Source organism: Macaca mulatta, chromosome 13, assembly GCF_049350105.2.
Source record: "Macaca mulatta isolate MMU2019108-1 chromosome 13, T2T-MMU8v2.0, whole genome shotgun sequence".
Taxonomy (NCBI): Eukaryota; Metazoa; Chordata; class Mammalia; order Primates; family Cercopithecidae; genus Macaca; species Macaca mulatta.
Window position 1 is genome coordinate 50,795,267 of NC_133418.1, and position 22,649 is coordinate 50,817,915.

At 47.2% G+C, this 22,649-nt stretch overlaps 1 protein-coding gene and 1 long non-coding RNA gene across 4 annotated transcripts in view; both read right to left on the minus strand.

Moving 5' to 3' along the window:
• TET3 (tet methylcytosine dioxygenase 3) overlaps window positions 1–22,649 on the minus strand; it is a 125,179-nt gene that overhangs the window by 87,334 nt on the left and 15,196 nt on the right. For 2 of the 3 annotated variants that reach the window (XM_015112665.3, XM_077959167.1), the window contains exons 1-2: window positions 21,733–21,842; window positions 21,359–21,415 (exon numbers count right to left, since the gene is read on the minus strand). In XM_015112665.3, the coding sequence (XP_014968151.2) occupies window positions 21,359–21,415; window positions 21,733–21,756 (81 nt within the window). In that variant the 5' untranslated portion in view covers window positions 21,757–21,842. Of the gene's footprint in view, window positions 1–21,358; window positions 21,416–21,732; window positions 21,843–22,649 lie in introns of those variants that run through there. The other variant, XM_028832371.2, reaches the window with a different exon arrangement.
• LOC144333737 (uncharacterized) lies at window positions 1,713–7,527 on the minus strand. The gene is made up of 2 exons (XR_013402703.1): window positions 6,362–7,527; window positions 1,713–4,700 (listed from the first exon to the last, which is right to left on the minus strand). It is a non-coding gene; the product is annotated as an uncharacterized LOC144333737 (long non-coding RNA).

Genomic DNA, 22,649 nt, shown 5'->3' on the forward strand with positions numbered 1-22,649 from the left:
TAGAAAACAAAATGTAGTGGTATTTATAAATGAATCCAAGAGATGACTCTCCAGAAAACCAACAAAACAAACTGACAAGACCGGTTATTTTAAAAAGAAAAAAACAAATATTAGAAATATAAAAGGAATATAACCACCATCTGTGAAATGCTTTACTAAAAAACTTTGAAAATATGAATTAAAGAACAATTTCCTAGGAAAACGTATTCAAGAAGTAGTAGAAATACTGACAGTATCAATCACCAGAGCCACTGGGAGCCACTGTCTCAAAGTCACCCAACCAGATGTGGCTAAGCTAGGCTCAGTCCCACAGCCTAAAGTCTCTGGATTAAGGCGTAGAAAAACTCTGAGTTCCAAAATGCTCTTCAACATCATAACTAAACTGGGCGCTGTGGCTCACACCTGTAATCTCAGCACTTTGGGAGGCCGAGGCAGGAGGATCACGTGAGTCCAGGAGTTTAAGACCAGCTCAGGCAACATAGTGAGACCTCATCACTACAAAAAATAGAAAAATTAGATGGGTGTGATGGTACATGCCTGTAGTCCCAGCTACTCAGGAGGCTGAGGCAGGAGCAGTGACTGGGCCCAGGAGGTGGAGGCTACAGTGAGCCATGATCGCACTGCTGCACTCCAGCCTACGTGACACAGCGAAACCTTGTCTCGAAATAAAATAAAAATAAAAATAAATCACAACTACATATCTGAAGATTAATTAATATCAATGGTCATGACGCACCTCTGAAGATCACCCAGGTTTGGAAACTCCTGGCCCCTTGCTACTCAAAAATGTGGTCCAAGGAACAGCAGCATCAACATGATCTCAGAGCATGTTAGAAATGCAGAATAAGGCCGCACGCAGTGGCTCATGCTTGTAATCCCATCACTTTGGGAGGCAGAGGTGGGCAGATCACTTGAGGTCAGGAGTTCAAGACCAGCCTCGTCAATTTGGTGAAACCCCATCTCCACAAAAAATACAAAAATTCCCCAGGTACGATGGCAGGTGCCAGTCCCAGCTACTTGGGAGGCTGAGGCATGAGAATCTCTTGAACTTGGGAGGTGGAGGTTGCAGTGAGCCAAGAGCATACCACTGCACTCCAGCCTAGGTGACAGAGCAAGACTCTTATCTCAAAAAAAAAAAAACAAAAACAAAAACAAAAAAACACAGACTCTCAGGCCTCACCCCAGACCCACTGAATTTGAAAATGCATTGTAGTAAGACTCCCAGGTAATCTAGATGAAGACGATCAAGTGGAGAAGCACTGGTCTGGCCTATACCTGCCTCATTGCCCCTCAATTCCTCTTAATTTGCAAAAGCAGTGCCTGTTCTGTGTTCTGTCTGGCACAACCAAAAGAAAAAATAATAGTAATAAACTACTAGAGCTAGATTTGATCACACAAGCATGTAAAAAAAAAAAAAAAAGTTTGGCAAAATTAAAAAAAAACAAAAAACAAAAAATCCCGCCAGCCTGGGCAACAGAGTGAAACTCCATCTCAAAAAACAAACAACAACAAAAAAACAACCCCAAACATATGTTAAAAGAAATTTGCAACACTTGCCAAAGCATGATAAAGTGTTAATACCACTAATATATGAAGCTGTCTTACCATTCACAAAAAAAGCATACACAAAAAAATAAAGGAAATAAAAATATATTCACAAAGAAAAAAAGATCACAACTAAACATAGCAAGGGAAGATTTGCAACTCTAACATTTTGCACTCATTTTTATACCTCAGAAAAGAAACCATTTTATAATAAACATGTATTATTTTGATAATCACGGAGGGAAAAGACCAAAGATATTTAAAATGAAAAAAAAAAAGGTGCCCTAGAAAGACTGAAATAGTAACAGGAGTCCTCTCTGAGTAGAAAAATTATGGACTTTTTTATTTTTCTCTATCTGCTTATCTGAACTTTCTGATTTTTCTACAGTGAGTTTTTATTCTTTGTAATAGACAATGGCAAAAACAGTTTTAACTATTTCCTAGAGTTTGATCATATCTGAAATGTCTTCCTGTGTTTTCACAAGTGTTTGCATAGCACCTGGCCTTTTCACAAACCATCATGGCATTTAAAGGCATGTCTTTTCAGTCCTGATCAAGTACTGGAAGCCCCAAACAGGCAGCCTCTTTTGTTACATTAGTCCACAGGCCAGCAGTTCTCTAACTCCAGTGGGCATGGGAATCACCTGTAGGAAGCTGGTTACGGATGCAGATTCCCAGGTCCCACCAGAGATCAACCCTGCCTGACCATGGAAGGGATTCTGACCCAGGTGGCCCCTGAACGACCTTTTGAGAACCCCTTCCCATAACCCTATGGGGTTGAGGGTGAGTGCAGATGAGGGGAAGGCCTCAGCTGGTTCAGAAACCAGGTGAACTGAGGTTCTTACAGGCTGACCAGGGACAGTAGTCTCTTTCCACCTCCCATATGCACATGCAGGCCTGGCTAGTCAGTGGTCAGTGCTGATGCTCTTTGAGAGGCCAAAACATGGCTAGAGGAGGCAGTGTAGAAACGGACTTTGTCCAACAGGTGAGCTGAAGCCCTAGGCAGCCCTGCATCGCAGCCTCACTGCCAGAATGCGCTCTGCTCTGGGAGGAGGCATCTGGAACAGCTTCAAGGGCTCATGGAGGTCCATCTGTCAGAGTCTCCGCTCAGCACCCCGAGAAAGCAGCTCCTCCAGAGCTCGCAGAGATGCAGCTGTGGATGCAGCTAGGGCCTCCTGGGGAACCTCAGGGCTACCTGGCTGGGGAGACTCACAGGCCCCAAGTTGGCACTGGGAGATGAAGTAAGAAACCAACAGCAGGGGATGGAGGCAGAAAGAGCAATACTTTCAGATCTTTTCCCTGATCCAGCATTTCTTGAGTGTCCTCTTGGTTCCACTGTTTCCCGGGAATTAAAACAAACCAGCAGAGGAGCCAGAGAAGCATTTCTACATCCTCTGCCACCCTGAGCATGGCAGATGAGTGAGTGGGAAGAGGAAGGTGAGCACAGACCACGGGATAAAAGAGTAACAGCTCACCACTGCGGTCAAGCAAAACCCAGGGAAACCCCGGGACACACTGAACCAGATGCACAACTGCTACAGAGGGATTAGAAATCAGCTCACGTCCTCACTCCCACCTTCTTTTTATGCAGGTTGAGAGGCAGAAATTCTGACCCCAGCTTAACAACAGCAGGGATTCCCATCTCTCCAAGGGCATAGCCCTCAAGCCCTTGAACAAGAGGTGGGAGTTCCCTTGTTCCTGTCTACCTCCAAGGCAGGTAGACATCACCATCCTAGCTCCAGGGGCAGCAGAGACCAGTGGGGGCGGGGATCTGAGGGTCTGGAATCACTGCCAAGGGTACAGAGTAAATTGGCATGCCCCAGACAGCTCCATCAAGGAATAGTGCCTGCCATTCCCCAATTACAAACAAAAGCTTACATATAAAATACAAACACCAAGACTGGGCACTGTGGCTCACGCCTGTAATCCCAACACTTTGGGAGGCCAAGGCGGGCAGACTACTTATGCCCCAGAAATCAAGACCAGCCTGGGCAATATGGTGAAACCCCATCTCTAAAAATAATACAAAGAATAGCTGGGTGTGGTGGTATGCACCTGTAGTCCTAACTACTAGGGAGGCTGAGGTGGGAGGATCACTTGAACCCAGAGGCAGAGATTGCAGTGAGCTAAGATCATGCCACTGCACTCCAGGTTTGGTGACAGAGTGAGACTCTGTCTCAAGGGAAAAACAAACGCAAACACTATGGTAAAGATTAGCACATGGATAGGAATAAACTTCACGTAGGACATATTGGGTTGGGGGGATGCATATACTCTGGAGAAGAACAGTAGAAGAAGAAAGAAAGGCACTACTATATGAGAGAAGGTGACTGGGCACATAAGTGTGAACCAGTTTCACAACGGTCTGTACAAGCTCTGCTTCCAGCCTTGATGAGTCCTCATCCCCTAAGGGAAGTTGCAGATAGGTTTGTTTGTTCTACCTTGAAATGACTGGGAACTAAGGAAGCAGTTCTTCTCCCAACTAGTTAGTGCTAATGAGAGTTAATGACAAGTGGGCTGTGCGTCTCAGGATAATAATGAGATAGAGGCTCAGAGGGCTCCTCCCTGATGTCTGCACGTGGGAAAATGGCCCAGGACCTCCTTTTTCCTGTGGGGACAAGGCCAGTGCCCCATCTGTTATCCCGACCACAGCCTGCAGGCTTGGAGCCAGGGCTGCTTGAGATTCTGCTCCTCACACTGGCCCAGGCTGTCACATTTTGAAGAGGTGAAGCTCACTGTCTCTCTCATCAATCTGATGCCACAGCATTTATTAAAAGGATTTACTGCATGCTAGGCTTTGTGCCAGGCACTGGGGACATGAAATGGAGTGAGATGAGCACCCCACCACTAGGAACTCACACTCAGGCATACAGTATTGCCACAGAGGTACAGACAATGTACCATGAGGACTCGAGGGAGAAAGGGGCAGAAGCGTCAGAGGAGGCAGCACAGAGCAGTTGCATTTCTAATATGCCGGCAAAGATGGGATACAAAGTATAACAGAAATAATCCCATTCCCAACAGCAACAACAGCAGCTACAGCATACCTAGGAAGAAACTTCAGAAGAAATGTGTAAGAAGAAAACCTTAAAACATTTCATTTATTTTGTTTGTTTGTTTTTTATTAGAGACGGAGTCTGGTTCTGTCACCCAGACTGGAGTGCAGTGGCCAGATCATAGCTCACTGTAGCCTCCAACTCCCGGGCTACAGCAATCCTCCCACATCTGCCTCCCAAGTAGCTGGGACTACAGGCATGCGCCACCACACCCAGTTAATTTTGTTTTATTTTTTGTGGAGATGAGGTGTGGGGGGTCTCACTATGTTACTCAGGCTGACCTCAAACTCCAAGCTTCAGGCAGTCTTCCCGCCTCAGCTTCCCAAAGCACTGGCATTATGAAGCATGAGCCACCACACCTGGCCTTAAAACTGTGATGAACACACAAAAAAGACTAGAATAAATGGAAAGGTCGACTTCCCTTTCTCTGGATAGGAAGATTCACTGTAAAGCTATCTATTCTCCCCCAAATAACCTGTAAGTTTCATGTGATTCCAATTGAAAAATCCCAGTATTTTTCACAGAACATGGCAAGTTGTTTGTAAGCTTATTTGGAGAAAGAAATGCAAAAAAAAAAAAAAAAAGCAGGAAAAAGTATGTTTTAAACCCAACTATTATATAAAAATGGTAATTAAAACAATGAAATACACAGAATCAGACAAATAAGTCAATGGAGGTGAAAAGAGGCCTTAAAACACCCATGACTGTAAGAGTATTTATGAAATGCTTAAGGTAGAATTCATACACCACAAGCGAAGCTACAAATAATAAATAGATTGGGGATAATAGGCTTTCTATTTAGGAAAAGTTCAATGCCTATCTTATATCACATACAAAAATAAATCTCAGCTTAGAAATCTGAACATCTAAAAAAAAACTTAAGTAAAAACAAGCCAAAATACTGATGAATTCTGGTTGTATAAAAATCAAATGTTTATGATATACACAATGAAAGACAATTAGGCCAAAATTTTTTCCAAAATATAACAGAAGTTAATATCAAAACCCTCATAATGATGAAAGCTATACTATGTTTTCTCACTTAAGATGCCAGAAGAAGGCTGGGCACGGTGGCTCACACCTGTAATCCCAGCACTTTGAGAGGCCAAGGCGGGTGGATCACCTAAGGTCGGGAGTTCAAAAACAGCCTGACCAACATGGAGAAGCCCCATCTCTACTAAAAATACAAAATTAGTTGGGCACGGTGGTGCATGCCTGTAATCCCAGCTACTTGGAAGGCTGAGGCAGAAGAATTGCTTGAACCTGGGAGGCGGAAGTTGCAGTGAGTCAAGATCATGCCATTGCACTCCAGTCTGGGCGACAAGAGTGAAACTCTGTCTCAATCAAAAAAAAAAAAAAGAAGAGGTATCATCTCAACCCAGTTAGAATGGCTGTTAAGAAAAAGACAAAAAATAGGCCGGGTGCGGTGCTCACGCCTGTAATTCCAGCACTTTGGGAGGCCGAGGCGGGTGGATCACGAGGTCAGGAGATGGAGACCATCCTGGCTAACACAGTGAAACCCGGTCTCTACTAAAAATGCAAAAAATTAGCCGGGCGTGGTGGCGGGCGCCTGTAGTTCCAGCTACTCAGGAGACTGAGGCAGGAGAATGGCATGAACCCGAGAGGCGGAGCTTGCAGTGAGCTGAGATTGCGCCACTGCACTCCAGTCTGGGCCACAGAGTGAGACTCCGTCTCAAAAAAAAAAAGAAAAAGACAAAAAATAAATACTGGCGAGGACGTGGAGAAAGGGGAACTCTTACGGACTGTTGGTGGGAATGTAAATTAGTACAGCCATTGTGGAAAACAGTATGGAGGTTTCTCAAAAAACTAAAACTAGAACTACCATGATCTAGCAATCTCACTTCTGGGTGTATGTCCAAAAGAATTGAAATAGGTGGGTCAAAGAGATATCTGCACTCCCGTATTTATTGTGGCAGTACTGATAATGTCCAAGATATGGAATCGACCAAAGTATCAGTCAATGGATAAAAAACACATGGTACATGCACATAATGGAATACTAGTGATTAAAAAATATATATATATTGTCATTTGTGGCAACATGGATGAACTTGGAGGATATGTTAAGTGAAATAAGCCAGGGACAGAAAGATTAAATACCACACGTTCTCACTCAAATGTGGAAGCTAAAAAAGTTGACCTCACAGAAGCAGAGAGAAGAACAGTGGTTATTAGAGGTTGGGGAGGGTAGGGGTGCAGGGGAAATACCCAAAGGTTGGTTAACACATTAAACAGTACAGCCAGATAGCAGGACTAAGTTCTGGTGTTCTATAACACTATAGGGTAACTATAATTCACAATTTATTGTTTGGTTGTATCTGTGTGGAGTGGAGTGCAGTGGTGTGAACATAGCTCACTACAGCCTCAAACTCCTAGGCTCAAGCAATCCTGCTACATCAGCCTCCCAAGTAGCTGGGACTACAGGCACACAAGGTTGTACAGGGCTAATTTCACATTTTTTGCTATAGAGAGAGGGGTCTCGCTTTGTTGCATAGGCTGGTCTTGAACTTCCGGCCTCAAGCAATTCTGCTGCCTCAGCTTCCCAAGTAGCTGGGATTATAGGAGTGTGCCACTGGTCTTGGTTTATTATATATTTTCAAATAGCTAGAAGAATAAATTTTGAATATTTTCAACACACACAAAAAATAATATTAATAAATGTTTGAGGTGATGGATATTCTCATTACCCTGATTTAATGATGATACATTGTATACTTGCATTGAAATATCATACTGTACCCCACAAATATGTACAATTATGTGTCCATTAAATAGTAAAAGAAAAAAAAAAAAAGACAGGAGAACCTATACATTTTTATTGGGTTTTTGGGTTTTCTTTTTTTGTTTGTTTGTCTGTTTTTGAGACAGAGTCTTACTCTGTTCTCCAGGTAGAAGTGCAGTGGCACCATCTCAGATCACTGCAAACCTCTGCCTCCCAGGCTCAAGCAATTCTCCTGCCTCAGCCTCCCAAGTAGCTGGAACTACAGGCATGCACCACCATGCCTGGCTAATTTTTGTATTTTTAGTAGAGACAGAGTTTCACCATGTTGGCCAGGCTGGTCTCGAACTACTGACCTCAAGTGATCCTCCTGCCTCAGCCTCCCAAAGTGCTAGGATTACAGATTTGTGAAAGCCACTGGGCCTGGCCTACATTTCTGGATAATGTTTATCATAATGCATGTAAGAATCATGTCACTCTTTTTTCTTTATCCCTACCTAACAGCACAGTGCCTGGCATACATGAGTTAGTAACAGTTCACTGAATTTTTTTTTTTTTTTTTTTTAAGAGACAGCATCTTGCTCTGTAGCCCAGGCTGGAGTGCAGTTGCCTGATCATAGCTTACTGTAGTGTCCAACTCCTGGGCTCAAGCAAGTTCATTTTTTGTAGAGATGGGGTCTCACTATGTTGCCCCCACTGGTCTTGAACTCTCGGCCTCAAGCAATTCTCCTGCCTTGGCCTGCCAAAGCACTGGGACTACAAGTGTGAGCCACCACACTCAGCCTGAATTTTTTTTTAAATAAGTTAATATTGATAACGTATCTTAATATACTGATAATACATTAAGAACTTTTGTGGATCAATAAAAGGACAATCTAAGAGTAATATGGATGTAATAGGTAATGGACACAGGTAATATACAGAATAAATGCAAAATGGCTAACATTTTAAAACATTCTCAACTTTACTAATAGAAGATATTAAAATGAGATATTTTACCCAGCCAAATGGCAAAATTAAGGACTGATAATTCCTCACTCAGTGTTGGTGGGAAGGTAAATTTGATAGATATTATCAAATTACCTTTGGGGAGGGTAACCTAGTAATGTCAATTAAAATTTCTTTTTTTTTTTTTTTTTTTGAGACGGAGTCTCACGCTGTTGCCCAGGCTGGAGTGCAGTGGCGCGATCTCGGCTCACTGCAAGCTCCGCCTCCTGGGTTCACGCCATTCTCCTGCCTCAGCCTCCTGAGTAGCTAGGACTACAGGCGCCCGCCACCGCGCCCGGCTAATTTTTTGTATTTTTAGTAGAGACGGGGTTTCACTGTGGTCTCGATCTCCTGACCTTGTGATCCGCCCGCCTCGGCCTCCCAAAGTGCTGGGATTACAGGCTTGAGCCACCGCGCCCGGCCAATTAAAATTTCATTTGTATGATTTTGTTCTATACAAACACTTAAGTAACGAAAAAAATCTATATACAAATATATTGATAATCTCATCATTCATAATTGCAAAAAAATTAGAACTGTAAATGTCCATCAATAAGAAGCAAGTTAAATTATAATACAGACATAAAATGAAATATTCAATAGTCATGTAAAAGGCGAAGACAGATACACTGACATGGAAAGGTGTCTTTAACATATTTATGAGAAAATAAAAGACTACTCAAAAATAAGTATGGTACAAACACATTACTGCAGGAAGGCAGTAAGTTCATGTACTCATTTTTAAGTCTGGAAAGATATATATAAATTGTTAATAGTGATTTTACTGGGGTGGAGAAGAAACAGGGATTCTCAGTTTCTAATTATATACTTTTACATTGATTTATTTAAACGGGCATATATTATTCTTATTTAAAATTCAAAACTTTCTCCATTTTGGAAAGAAACAACCCACTACCATTGGTTTCTAGGTTGAACTCAAAAGTCCATCCTTTCTTCCTCTCCCTGCCCATCCCCCTTCTCCTAACCATCATGACTCTCCAAGGAGTTAGGACAAAGGGTAAGAATATCTTCCCCCAAGGCACTGCACCTTCTCCCTTGGGCCAAGTCATTCCTCTGATGGCTTCAACAGGTTCAGACTGGGACACAGAGGGCTGTCCCTACTGCACCAGGCCCTGCTGGACCCAGAGAGGGGAGCCTGTGCCTTTACCACACGATCAGTGTTACCCTATACTCTGCGCTCTAAGGGAGGAATCCAGAAACGGGTTTTCAGTGCAGCCCAAGAGGTGGTGTCTAAGAGATGTCCACCATATTTTTCCTGGCACTGTGGCTTTCTCTTCTGCTCTCTCTATCCTGGGACACTCTTCATGGACTAAAGGATCCCAATTGGACCATATTTTCTAGAGAGTCACGAAAGATGCAGGGAGCAAGGCTTTAGCCTGCAGCCTAGACCAGCTCAGCAAGGCCATCAACTCTGGGTCAAAGTCTCAGTTTTTCTTCTCTCACCGACCACTATAGCTTCATTTCTTCTGGTGCTAATGTATGAGGCTTTTCTAAATACTACCAAAACTTCCATTTGGGCCTAGGACATGCTCTCATCCTAGGCAATAAATTCAAACTGATTTTGCTTAGGGTAAAAAAAAAAAAAAAAACAGAAAAAAAAAATTCCACAGGTCCTGGTGGCTAAGCTGGTAAGCTATTACTAGGGTCCCTACTTGGGGGTTTAGAGAGAAAGCCCAAGGGAGTCACCAAGTGCCGCACTGCCTAGCTGTGCCACCAAGCCATGTGCAGGGACTCTCCTCAGGGCCCTTACTGTGAGGAAGGGTGTTTAGGCTAAATCAGGGCTCGGAATTCTCATGCTGGGTATACCATCGAAACTTCTCCAAGAACTCCAGACATAAAATATCAAAACCAAGAGAATCAGGCCACAGTGGAACTTAGAGAAAGTCATATTTTAAATGTATTTGCTATCAAAGAAGAAAAAAATAGAAAAAATGTGCTAAGGATCCAACTGAGAATCCAAAAAAAGGACACACCAAATAAACCTAAGGAAAAGATGACAATTCATATAAGACTACAGTAGAAATTAATACTTTAGAAAACAGCACAACTGACAGGTCTGTATGCTTTTAAATTACATAAAACTCCAGCAAAGCTATGGAAGAAAAAGAAAAAATATACAATATTAGAAATAAAGAAAGTTTAAAAAAAATCACAGCTACTGAGGGAAGTGAAAAGCAGTAACTGTAGACACAGCATGCTAATAAATTTGAAAAGGATCTCTTTCATGGAAAATTCAAAGTAAACATTTGATAACATTAGTTATGGGGAGTAGAGGGGAGATCAGAAAGCTGCAAACACCCATCCCTCAAAAAAGAATGGAATTATTATTTTTTTTTTGAGATGGAGTCTCGCTCTGTCACCCAGGCTGGAGTGCAGTGGCACGATCTTGGCTTACTGCAAGCTCCACCTCCTGAGTTCAGGCCATTCTCCTGCCCCAGCCTCCCAAGTAGCTGGGAATACAGGCGCCACCACCACGCCCAGCTAATTTTTTGTGTATTTTTAGTAGAGATGGGGTTTCACCGTGTTAGCCAGGATTATCTCAATCTCCTGACCTCGTGATCCACCCAACTCAGCCTCCCAAAGTGCTGGGATTACAGGCGTGAGCCACCGCGCCCGGCCCCAATAAAAATAATGGAATTATTATTTAAGCAATACTATTTAAATTATACCAAAGAATAAAGGAAAAAAGCCTTCACGGTTCATTATATGAAGTTACTATTATTCTAATACTAACATCTGAAAACAAAAACACAAAAGGAAAATTACAGGTCAATCTGATCCATAAATATAGATGCAAAACTTCTGTTAATAAATGAAATCAAACAGCATGTTAAAAAAAATACCCCATGAGGTCAGGCGCGGTGGCTTACGCCTGTAATTCCAGCACTTTGGGAGGCCGAGGTGGGCAGATCACAAGATCAGGAGATCGAGACCATCCTGACCAACATGGTGAAACCCCATCTCTACTAAAAATACAAAACATTAGCCGGGCATGGTGGCGGGCGCCTGTAGTCCCAGCTACTCGGGAGGCTGAGGTGAGAGAATCCCCTGAACCAGGGAGTCAGAGGTTGCAGTGAGCCAAGATCATGCCATTGCACTCCAGCCTGGCGACAGAGCAAGACTCCGTCTCAAAAAAAAATAAATAAAAAATAAAAAATAAAAAATCCCATTACCACGTATAGTATATTCAAAGAATGCAAAGAAAATTCAATAGGAGAAATACCATTTGATCTTCGAACCATGCTAAACAGACGTGACAAAAGCAAACATCCACTACTAATTGGAAAAAAACTTCTTAATAAAATGTAATGAAACCATTTCTTCAACATGATATAGAAGAATTCAAACCAACAACCAGAAGACCTCAAACAATCAGCAATACCCACACTTAAACGTGAAACACGAGAGTCATTGGCATTCAAGTGGAAAGGAAAAAATACTAAGGAAAAAGATGTCCTCTACTCAATACATATTTAGTAAATGAATTCAACATGCAAAGATGGTCCTAGGAGGGAGGCAGCAGTCTACAGACACAAGCATCAGCTCTAAAGTCAAATATCCCTGGCTTGGATTCCAGCTTCATCCCTTGAGAAACATCAACCTCCGGTCAAGCTCCTGGCCTGAATCTCAGTTTCCTTTCTGAAAGGTGGGGCTACTACCACCTGCCTCAGAGCTGTCCTGAAAACTAAGAGAGAACTATGAAAACTTTACCCCCGTGTGCCTGCCCCACACATGGTAAATGCTCAATAAATGACTGCTAGTTATTACATAGAGGAGAGTGTGCTGCGATGCAGCAAGACTCCATTTCTATAAAGAATACTAAACAGATATATAATATGCATAGAATAAAGTCTGGAGAGATATTCCGGTTAACAATGACTAATGGGGCCTGAGGAAGTGGCTCATGCCTATAATCCTAACACTTTGGGAGGTCAAGGAGGGTGGATCCCTTGAGCTCAGGAGTTCGAGACCAGCCTGGGCAACATGGTAAAACCCTGTCTCTACCAAAAATACAAAAATTAACTGGGCCTGGTGGCATGTGCCTATAGTCCTAGCTACTCAGGAGGCGAGGCAGGAGGATGGCTTGAGCCTGGGAAGTGGAGGCTGCAGTGAGCCGAGATGGAGCCACTGCACTCCAGCCTGGGTGGCAGGGCCAGACCCTGTCTCACAAAAAAACAAAAACAAAAAAAAATGACTAACTGGACTGTGAAATTATGGGCAAAGTCCTCCCTTTTGCTCCCTATTTTATTGTTTTCCTTTTGGTAGAGACTAGGGTCTCGCTATGTCACCCAGGCTGATCTCAAACTCCTGACCTCAAGTGATCCTCTCACTTTGGCCTCCCAAAGTGCTGGGATTATGGCATGAGCCACCACACCCAGCCCTATTTCTATTTTCCAATTTTTCCAAAGAATATGTATTACTTACATAATCAAAAAAGAGAATACGAGGCCAAAAAAAGGATATGGATTTTTTGATTCACCGAAGATAGGGGACTGGGGCACCTAAGGCCCAGGTAGAAAAGAAACTAAAGGTGGTAAGGGAGACAGTGACATTGGGGAGGGGCTAGAAGGGTGCCACTACCCTGTGCTCTATCACAGGGAGAACCCACTCAGTTTCAGGAGCACCCACATAGGTGTGAAAAGTATTTAAAGGTATTCCAGTGGAGGCCAAGCTGAAGCCCTCCAGGCCCAAAGCCAGCACGTACTACTACTGTACTATGGCCTGGCCTGACCTTTGTCCAAATGCCATAGTAATTCTGGGCAATGGGAATGGGGCGAGGGTACTTGCTTCTTGATCCAGGTGCTGATTACACAGGCATTTACTCTGAAAATTCACCAAACTGTACACAGTATGTGCCTTTCTGTGTGTATACTATACTTCAATTTTTAAAGTGTTTTTTGTTTGTTTGGTTTTGGTTTTTTTTTGGAGACGGAGTCTCTCTCTGTCGCCCAGGCTGGAGTGCAATGGCGCGATCTTGGCTCACTGCAACCTCTGCCTCCCGGGTTCAAGCGATTCTCCCGCCTCAGTCTCCTGAGTAGCTGGGATTACAAGCACCTACCACTGCGCTCAGCTAATTTTTAGTAGAGATGGGGTTTCTCCATATTGGCCAGGCTGGTTTTCCACTCCTGACCTCGTGATCCGGCCGCCTCAGCCTCCCAAAGTGCTGGGATTACAGACATGAGCCATCACACCTGGCCTTAAAAGTTTGTAAAAATTAAAAACTGAGGAGAAAATTCAGTTTCTATCATTTGCTATAGTTTCCCGCTTAAGTTCTGGTTTTAATAACTATGAACTCATGGAACAGTCTCATGGAACAGAACACTGAATCCAGTATTTTGTCTGACATGTCGGTCTTCACTTTCGCAAACTCTGTATTGATTATCATTAAAAGTATCAACAAATGAGAAAAAATTTCTGGGGCAACCCAGGGATATGGGAGAGACAGGGAGACCCAAACTAGATAACGGCAGCTGCTCTCAAATCTGACTGCACATTCGAATTACCTGGGGAGCTCTGAAAAATGCTGCGGCTCAGGTTCCACTTGGGACCAATAACAGCAGACTCCCAATAACAGCAGACTCTCGGGGGCTGGGGCCTAGGCATTGATAGTTTCTTTTCTGAAATCTCCTCAGATGATTCTAATATGCAGTTGGTGTTGAGAACCACCAAACTCGTTGAACCAGAGGGACCGGCCCCTGGAAACACTCTTGGCAAGTTGAAGCATAGCCCTGCCTGTCCCGGTGGTGGCCGTGGGGGTGGGCGCAGTTACGTGAGGTGAGTTTAGGGATGAAGTACTCTGGCACCCACCCAGGTCCTCCTCCACATCCGGCTTCCCCAGACCTCGGGCAAAGACCCAGCAGGGAGCAATGCCCCCCACATGGAGGCGGCAGAATCCGGAAGGTGACGGGGAGGAGCTTCCCAGGCTTCCCGGGTTGGACACGGAGCCCCAGCTTCTGGCTCCTAGCCAGGGTGTTCAGACTGCTTTGGCCCACTTGCCAGTACAGCCCTAAGACACACGCCACTCCAACCACACAACCCCAGAGCTCAGCCCTAACTACTACCCAGGGTCCAAATGACGCCTCTGGGAACCCGCAGCTGGAAAACAGGAAACCAAGCAGAAATAACAGTGGGAGGAAAGGCCACAGGGCCGAGGTCCCCATACAGCTCAACCGTCAGGTAGCACCTGACTCAGGGACAAGTGGCAGGGCTAGTGAAGAGGGGGATGCCACATGGCCCACCTGCCCAGAGCTTCCAGCCCTAATACCTGAGGCTCCTATGCCACCCTCATCTTGAGCCCATTCTACCTAACTATGCAGCAGGAGCCCATGGGTTTGACTCTACCAGACAGCTACCCAGGCATCTTACACATTCCCTGGATGATTGACATAGAGCCCTGGGCACATGCTTCACAAAGCATGTCCTTAGAGGCCCTCTCTGCTCAGTCTAGGTCTTAGAGCTGAGATCAAAGCACAAGGGGCAGGACTAGGGATGGACTGAAGCCATGAAGAGTGTCCTAGGATGGAGAAGACAGCAGCAGACAGATCCGCAGTGCCAGGAAAAACATGGTGGACATCTCTCGGACACCACCTCCAGGGCTCCCCTGAAAACCCATTTCTGTATTCCTGCCCTAGAACTAGGGTGTAAGGCAACAATGATCCATGTGGTGAAGGCACAGTCTCCTTTCTCTGGGTCAGCAGGACCGGATACAGTAGAGCCAGCCCTCTGTACCCCAGCCTGAACCTATTCAAGCCATCAGAGGAATGACTTGGCCAAAGGGTCACACTCAAGGGAGAACATGCATCAGAGAAAGTTGGTCTTTGGATCCAGGCAGGGTTCTAAGCTCAGAATCCCTTCCAGGGCCTCTCTCTGCCTCCTACAGGAGTTACCAGTCTCCCCTGGCTCTTCCCCATCTGCAGAGTGGCCAGCAGGAGTCAGAGATGGAACCTCCCTGAGGTACAGGAAGGTGGACTGGCAGGAAATGGCTCCTTCTGTAAATTCCATCTGCTTAGCAGGGCTAGGAACCAAGGCCTGCAGGCTAGAAAAACAGACTCCTGGGGCCAAGGATTTTGAGAGAGATGGTGGATGCTGCAGAGGAGGCAAAGGAGGAAAATTCAGTCGGCAGGGCTCACAGCTCAGGAGCTCAGTGTCAGGGACAAGTTGCAAACCCTTTCAATGCCTTTGTTTCCTTTGCAAAGCCCATGAGGTTAGGATTACATGGGGAAAAATGCCTGGAGGCGGGGTTGAGAAATCCAATTACTTAAGCACCAAGGGCGTAAGAGTTCCAGGCCACAGAGGTAACCAGGATTTCTTTAGACCCTAATCTTCCTATCCTTGGAATGCTTGCCTCTTAAGGAATATTTCTGTGGCAAGATACTGTTACCTCCCCCCTACCCCTCCCTTCCTACTCTCCTCTAGCTAAGGCAGCCAGAATAGAAGAAAGGTAGTCATTTTTACTTTCTGTCTGATCTTTAGCATCTCAAATAAAAAGGCCATAGATCCTCAGCAAGAGAAAGTAGGGGGAAGATGGTCAAACTCATACTGTCAGAAATATTAAGATGTCTGTATTTATAGAAATCAGGGTAGAATTTGCAATCAACCCTCAGAGGAAAAAGGGTATATCTCTAGGTTATTAAGAGCCACGGCATGGAAAAAGCTCAAAATTCAAGGTGCCCCCCTGCCTGTGGCAATGGAGCTTTAGTCTCTGCAGAGTCCAAGTCCACACCAGCATCTACAAGAGACTTGGCCTCCTCCCCAACTGTTCTCTTCTTCCAAGGCATACAATTCACACATACACAGTCCTGCCATTTCAGGGGCTCCAAGGGCTCTGAGGGGCCTCCATCAGACTCCCAGACTTGCAGAAGTGAAAGAGAAGGCAGGAGCCATCCTTATCTACAAAAGCTGAGATGCAAGTAAATCTTTTGGGGTACTCAGAGAACTTCTGGGACAAAAAGATCTCTACTCTTTCAAGCGGAAGCTTTGTCCCCAAGATGGAGAGTAGAGAAGAGTGGAAAACTCATATCCAGAAGGGGTGGGGAGGCATCAAAACAGAGACCCTATGCTCTCCCAGAAAAAAGTTCAAAAGCAGTGCTATTCAGGATATGGCCCGTAAACTGCTTAACACCAATCCACCACAACATAAATACAGCAACCAAGAGGAAGCCTTTAGGAACCTTTATAGCAATTTATAGTTATCACGACATCCAAGGGCATGATAACTTGGCTTGCCTCACTGAATGTCTCACAGACCACTTTGGATGGTGCTGGGCCACACGTGCAGCAGCTGCAAACTCGCTGTACAAAGTAAGTGGGACCATGTTTTGGTTTTGCAATCTTTTGGGAACACTGAAAAAAACAAAAACACAAACACAAAAAGTGGTCCTTCCCCAGATTTAGTCTGAGAAAAACTTAACTTTGGAAAGCAACCCCCTTACTTTACCCAGAAAGCTGAAGTCCAAAGGCAGTAAGTGACCTTCTCCCCATGGCTAATGACAGAACCCAAGAGTAGGAGGAGCATAGAAAACAGGATGAAAGGAAACTAACAACCACACTTCTCACCCTCCTCCTCTCAGTCGGTGGACCTCACTGAAGTCCCTGAAGCAGTAAGGGCTGTGGGACCCACACTCTAAATGAGTCAAAGGCAATTTCAGCTTCATGGTAGATTGCTCAGGCACAGTATTTCCATCCAGCTTTCAGAATCTCAAAACCGAAACATCTAACACCAACATGTGCCTTTCAAAACTAAGCTCCCTTCCCAGCTAGTCCATTTCTGACCCCACTGCCCTCCTCTGTCATTGCTAGATCCCGGAAACACTGACTTATTGAAAACAAACTTGGCATGTTGAATCTTCCTTCAAAGTCCCTTGAGGTTTTCTGAGCCAGAGAGAAAGCAAATGTAAAGTGCTGGGTGCATCTGGGGTGAGGATTCTGTCTGCCATGTGCAAGTTCACAGCCCCAAACACAACGCTTAAGTCAAAAGCATTCAATATATAAAACACAAAAGCTGCCAGTGCTGGCTTTTCCACTCAAGAGTTATAATTTTAGGTAATAGTTCAGTCAATGTCTCTTCCAATAGTTTCACGAGATCAAATAATAATGATTTCTCTTATTTTTCAGGACCTAATGCTGTACCTAGAAAATGATAAATGTTTGGTGGATGTTGAAAGACAAAGGTAAGAAGAAAGCAGGAGAAAATAGATAGGGATGGGGATAATAGTCCTAGAGAGTACAATAATCTACAGATTTTAATCCTCCAAGCTTTCCTTGCCTCCTATTTGCCTAAAGGCTTCCTAATCTAGCTCCTTCTCCGAAGCTATAGAGACACTGAGAACAAGGGGGAGTCCTCAGCTAACTGCCAGATGCCCGGGTGTGAGAGGAAATGAGGCCGAAAGCCCAAGAGGTCAAGGGTAGGAAAGAGGACTTAAGAGGATTGGGAGACCCAAAAACTGAGCCAAACCATAGTCCCTCCCATACTCCCTGCCCCCACCCCCATCCAGCCAAACCATTTGCTGCAGCCTCTGGGGTATGGGAGGGGACTTGGCAAGACCACAAAGCCCATTTCTAGCAGAAACCTCCACCTGCAGCTGGAGGGAGCCAGTGCCCAGGCCCCTCCTCACCAGGCCCAGCAAAAAGGCTGTAGTCGTCCTCACGGTGGTCCCTGAGGGCAGCTCCAGGGCCCCTGCACCACTGTGGACAGGAAGGCTCTCCCTTCAGCTCACTCATGTGTATATCATACAAGGCTCTCTCCCTCTCCCATGACATTCAAAAAGGGTGAGGGTCACCAAGGGCGATGGAGCTGAGCTCTGGACTCTAACTTCAGTTCTTATCAAGAATGGGGAAAGCCCCCTCTTCCTCTCCATCCTCAAATTCAACTGTGGAAATCTCTTGCTTAGTTCCTTCGCTTCTCTAGCTTGACATGCTCACCTGCTTCCATATCTCCCCAAGCTGGCTGCTGCTTATAAACACACCCGAGAGAGAAGTGGCTGGAAGTAGGAAGAGCAGGCAAGAAAAAACTAATGGGAAGGACCCACAGTGTATAGAAAGTAAAGGATCACAGGTCCTTAAGAACAGGGAACTTTTTGCAGTGGTCAAAAGGAGAGACAGAAGGCAGAGATCCTGGGCACAATCCCAAAATAGTTTCCAGACATCCTCAGCCAGTCAAGGGTTCCCATGGGGCAGAGTGTGGGAGCCGTGTGGGAGCCTTGAAAGCAGGGCAGCCCGGTGTTCTCGGCACTGGACACTCACTCCTCTCCAGGCTGCCAACGAGGAGGTGGCAGCAACAGTGTCTGCTATAGCATGTTCCTTGAGATATCATGGGTAGACACGTAATGCACCAAACAATAAAACTTGCATTTACCAAGCTCAACTCTGTGCCTATGCTAGGCACTATGTGGACTCATACACACATCGTAGGTATTCTTGAAACCCTGGCAGGACTTAGCACACAGTATACGTGTCTATTCCCATTGGCTACTAGATACCATTCTCCCACGGAGCTTCCTCAACCAGCACCCATCTCGTGGGAATATATAGCTGGTGACACCCCCTTTGTCCTGTGTCCCAGAGTCTTGGTCTGATCTCACACCAGACCAAGATGAGCTCACCTATCAGACATATCCATCTTACACCACGACCTGAAAATGGGAGCGCCTCTGGCAAAACTGCCTCACCCTGGGTATATGGGACACTGCAGCCAACTGGCCACCCAAGGAAACTCTATGTGTGGAGGTGGCACCAGGGACAGAAGACTCAGACCTCAGTGTTTGTTGGCAGTGCCTGAGCTGCATATGATTCTCAGACAACTGAACAATAAAAACAAGCAGAGATACAACCTCAGAGTTTTAAGAACTCAGCTGGCTCAGGCCCTACTCTGAGAAGGGGGAAGGAGGAAGACTTGTTAGGAAGGCTTCCTCTGGATTTTCAAGTAGCCCTTGCCACACGTCCACAACACTAAGGGCTGGGGTATTAGGCTGGGAGCTTCCAGCAGGACTGCGGAAAACCAGCCTCCATCTGGGGCCAGCAGGCAGGGAGACACGGAGAACACACTTGGAAAGAGCTGAAGAGAAGCGGGTCTGCCAGGGAGAGCCATCACTACAGCGGAAGGGGGTGCTTTCGGGAGTAAACAAACCTGCCAGCCCGTCCTTTCTCCCAGCAAAGCGGGAAGCTCTAGGCTGACAAGGCTGGAGATACAGAGGAGGGAGGGGCCTGCCCCCTCCCTGAGTCCATCTGTCCTCATCCCCTTGGCCTGCTTTCCCCAGGCTGGGAGACAGAGCAGGTCTACTCTATGATCTCTGTGCCCACACCCCTCCAACAGCACATGAGGTGATTACAACTCCTCCAGGCAGCAGCAGGAGGCAAGGGGAGGAAGCAGAGGTGGAACCTGGGGGTTCTGCTCCGGAGAAGAGTGTAGAAAAGAGTGTGTAGTGAGAGCCAGCTTGAGGTGAGCTCAGCTCTCTCCTCCCCACCCACAGTATCACCCGTATCAACTGCCCTCTGTCACCTCCAGACCTCCCACCACCTCATCCCAGGTGATCATCCACTACTCCCAGTCTCACCAAAGCACACCCACTAGACAGGGGAACCGATGCCCCCTGGCTCTTCTCCTTCCCAGAAGCTGCTCTAGAAGCAAAATTCACACCTTTCCCCAAGCACTTCCTTGCCTCAAGTTCCTTGGGACAAAGCCAGAGAACTATCCAGGCCCTCCTGATACACCCTGCAGCCTTGCCCAGAAGCCCCTATCCCCCACGTGGGAAGCAGAGCCCCTCCCTACCAGGATCCCTATCCAGTCAGTGAGATGGCAGGATGCCACTTCCAGCACCTCCATGGAGCTTCCCACAGCTTTCCCAGGGGGCGGGAAGAGAATTTCCAGGGAGGAAACTAAGGGCATCTGGGGACACTCACAGCTCACCCACCTGCTACCCAAGCAACCAAGATCCCCAGCTCCCTGAAGACTCCTGCGGCTGAGGGGGTAGGTGGGCTGAGGCAGGGGCAGGAACACGCTTCCTCTCCGCTAGGAAGAGTCCCATAAGCCCTGACCCTGCCCACCTGCCCCATGCTCCCTTCCAGCCTCTCTGCTCTTGGACTTGAAAGGCAGCCACACAGAGCCACCTCCCAATCTGTTTTCTCCGCCCTGGGCCAGCAGAGGATACTGCTGAGTAATCCCAAACTCACGGTGGCTCCCTAGCCCTGAAAAGGGGGACAAGCTCAAGGAAACCTACTGATAGGATCCATGCCAACCTGGGAGGAATATCTGTGATTTCCTAGTAATGGCTGATACTCCAATGGACTCTCCCCTCCCCTGCCCCAAATACCCCAGCTCCCCACCCCCGCCAGACAACCACAAGGAGAAGCTCAGTGCCCCCTTCTGTGCTTCCCACGCACCTGGGAACACTCTCTTCCCAGTCCCCTAGACACTAAGTCACACAGAGTAACAGCAGACGCCCGCCGGATTCTCAGTCATGATGTTGCATCAGCCCCCACCCTACCCAAAATATCCTCACCCCCACCACCTCCTCTCCTCTCCAGCCATCTCCATGGTGACAGCAGCATGACTAATGACACCCTATCAGCTTCAGACTCAGGAGCGCAATTCTCCCTCCCTCTTACGCCCCCCCCCCCCCGCACACTTCCCCCCCCCCGGGATTTCTGCAGATTGGATGCAAACCAACAGTGCTAGGGACATTCTCGAGAGATTTCCAGAGGCAGGGGTGGGGAGTGGGTTGCATGTCTTAAAAAACAAAAAACAAAAAAAAAACAGTTCAACAAACCAAACCCCAACTGCACCCAAAACCATCCAGCTGAGAAAGCAAAAAGAATCCAAACAAAACCCACACAGGCCTGAGAATTCATTGGCCGCCCACACCCCCGCCGCCCCTCCCCCTCAGCTGCTGCTACACACACAGTGGGAGATTAAGGGATCACCAGAGGAGACCCTTTATTTTTATCCAATCCGGTCAAACACTTCACCGCCACCACACACACGCACACACACGCACGCACACACACAAGGTACCTTGACAGCCGCTCCTTGTCCCCACGGCCCGGCTCCTTCACCAGCCTTTATTTCCACCTGCAAAAGAAGCCAGAGGAACGTCTGAGCCAGGCGGGTACCGGGAAGGCAGCAAAGTCCTCCTGCTACAGCCCCCCAAGCCCGGCCGGAGGGGAAGGAGGCGAACAGGAGGGGATGCAGCCTGGGAAAGAAAGGCTATCGGGGACCATCTTCCTGCCTCCAGCTGCCGTCCGGGTCACAGCAGACGGGCTCCTCCGCCTTCCAGTGTGTTTTTGTTTTCATTTCTCCTCTGAGAACCCACCCCCCGCCCAAGATCCGAGAGGACGGTGACCCCCGGCCCGCGTCCGCCCGGCCATCCCCGGCCCCGCGCGCTCTACCTCGGCCGGCCTCCTCTGGTGCATCGGCCGGCGGGCCTCCCATTATCCCCGCCGGAGGGAGCGCGCGGAGGGAGGCACTGCAGAGGAGGCGGCGGCCAGCTGCCGGCTGCGCTCCCCTCCCCGCCGCCGGGCTGGTGTGCGAGGGGGCGGCGCGCTCGCTAGCCAATCCCCGCGGCCGGCCCTGCCCCCGCCCGGCGGACCTGCCCAGCCGGGAGGCGGGGGCGCCTCTGAGGGTGCTGCTGAGCCGCGCTGGCTGCTTCCCAGGCCCGCCGTGCCGCTCCCCGGCAGGCTGGGGCATCCCAGGGCACCCCCGGCCTCCTCCCGCGGGGACCCTGAAGGTAATACCCAGAAGGCATCCTCTGCGCCTCCAGGATCAAAGATGACAGACTGCGCCTCCAGGCGGAGCGGAGCAGACGCTGGGGGGATTCCCGCTTAGCCACTATCTAACCCCAGCATCATCCTGGCAGAAGCTAGGACGGCACCGGACCCTGTCACAAGGGCATGAGGTGCAAGAGCCCCTTCTTCCTCAAAAAAGAAGAAAAAGTCCAGGCAGCACGAACCTTTACTCCATTCTGCAGATGAGGAGATAAAATAAGTGAAACAACTTACCCAAGGTGACGCAGCCAGGAAACAGTAGAGCCGGGACTCTGAGCCAGGTCTGTCAGCTCTGAAGACCATACTCTTAAAAGCTATGCAGCTCTCTGCTCCTCCCTGCTCCAGCGCCCACCTCAGAAAACAGGCTCCTCGGAGCCCACACCTCCTGTGTCAACCCTGCCCTCCTGCACACACACAAACACCCACACCTCACTCTAGGATCACCCCCCAGCCCCGCCAGAACATACCCATCCAAGACAGCCTCCCCACCAACAACCCACAATGGGTTCTCCACTCTTGGAGAGGCTACAAGAGGTAACCCC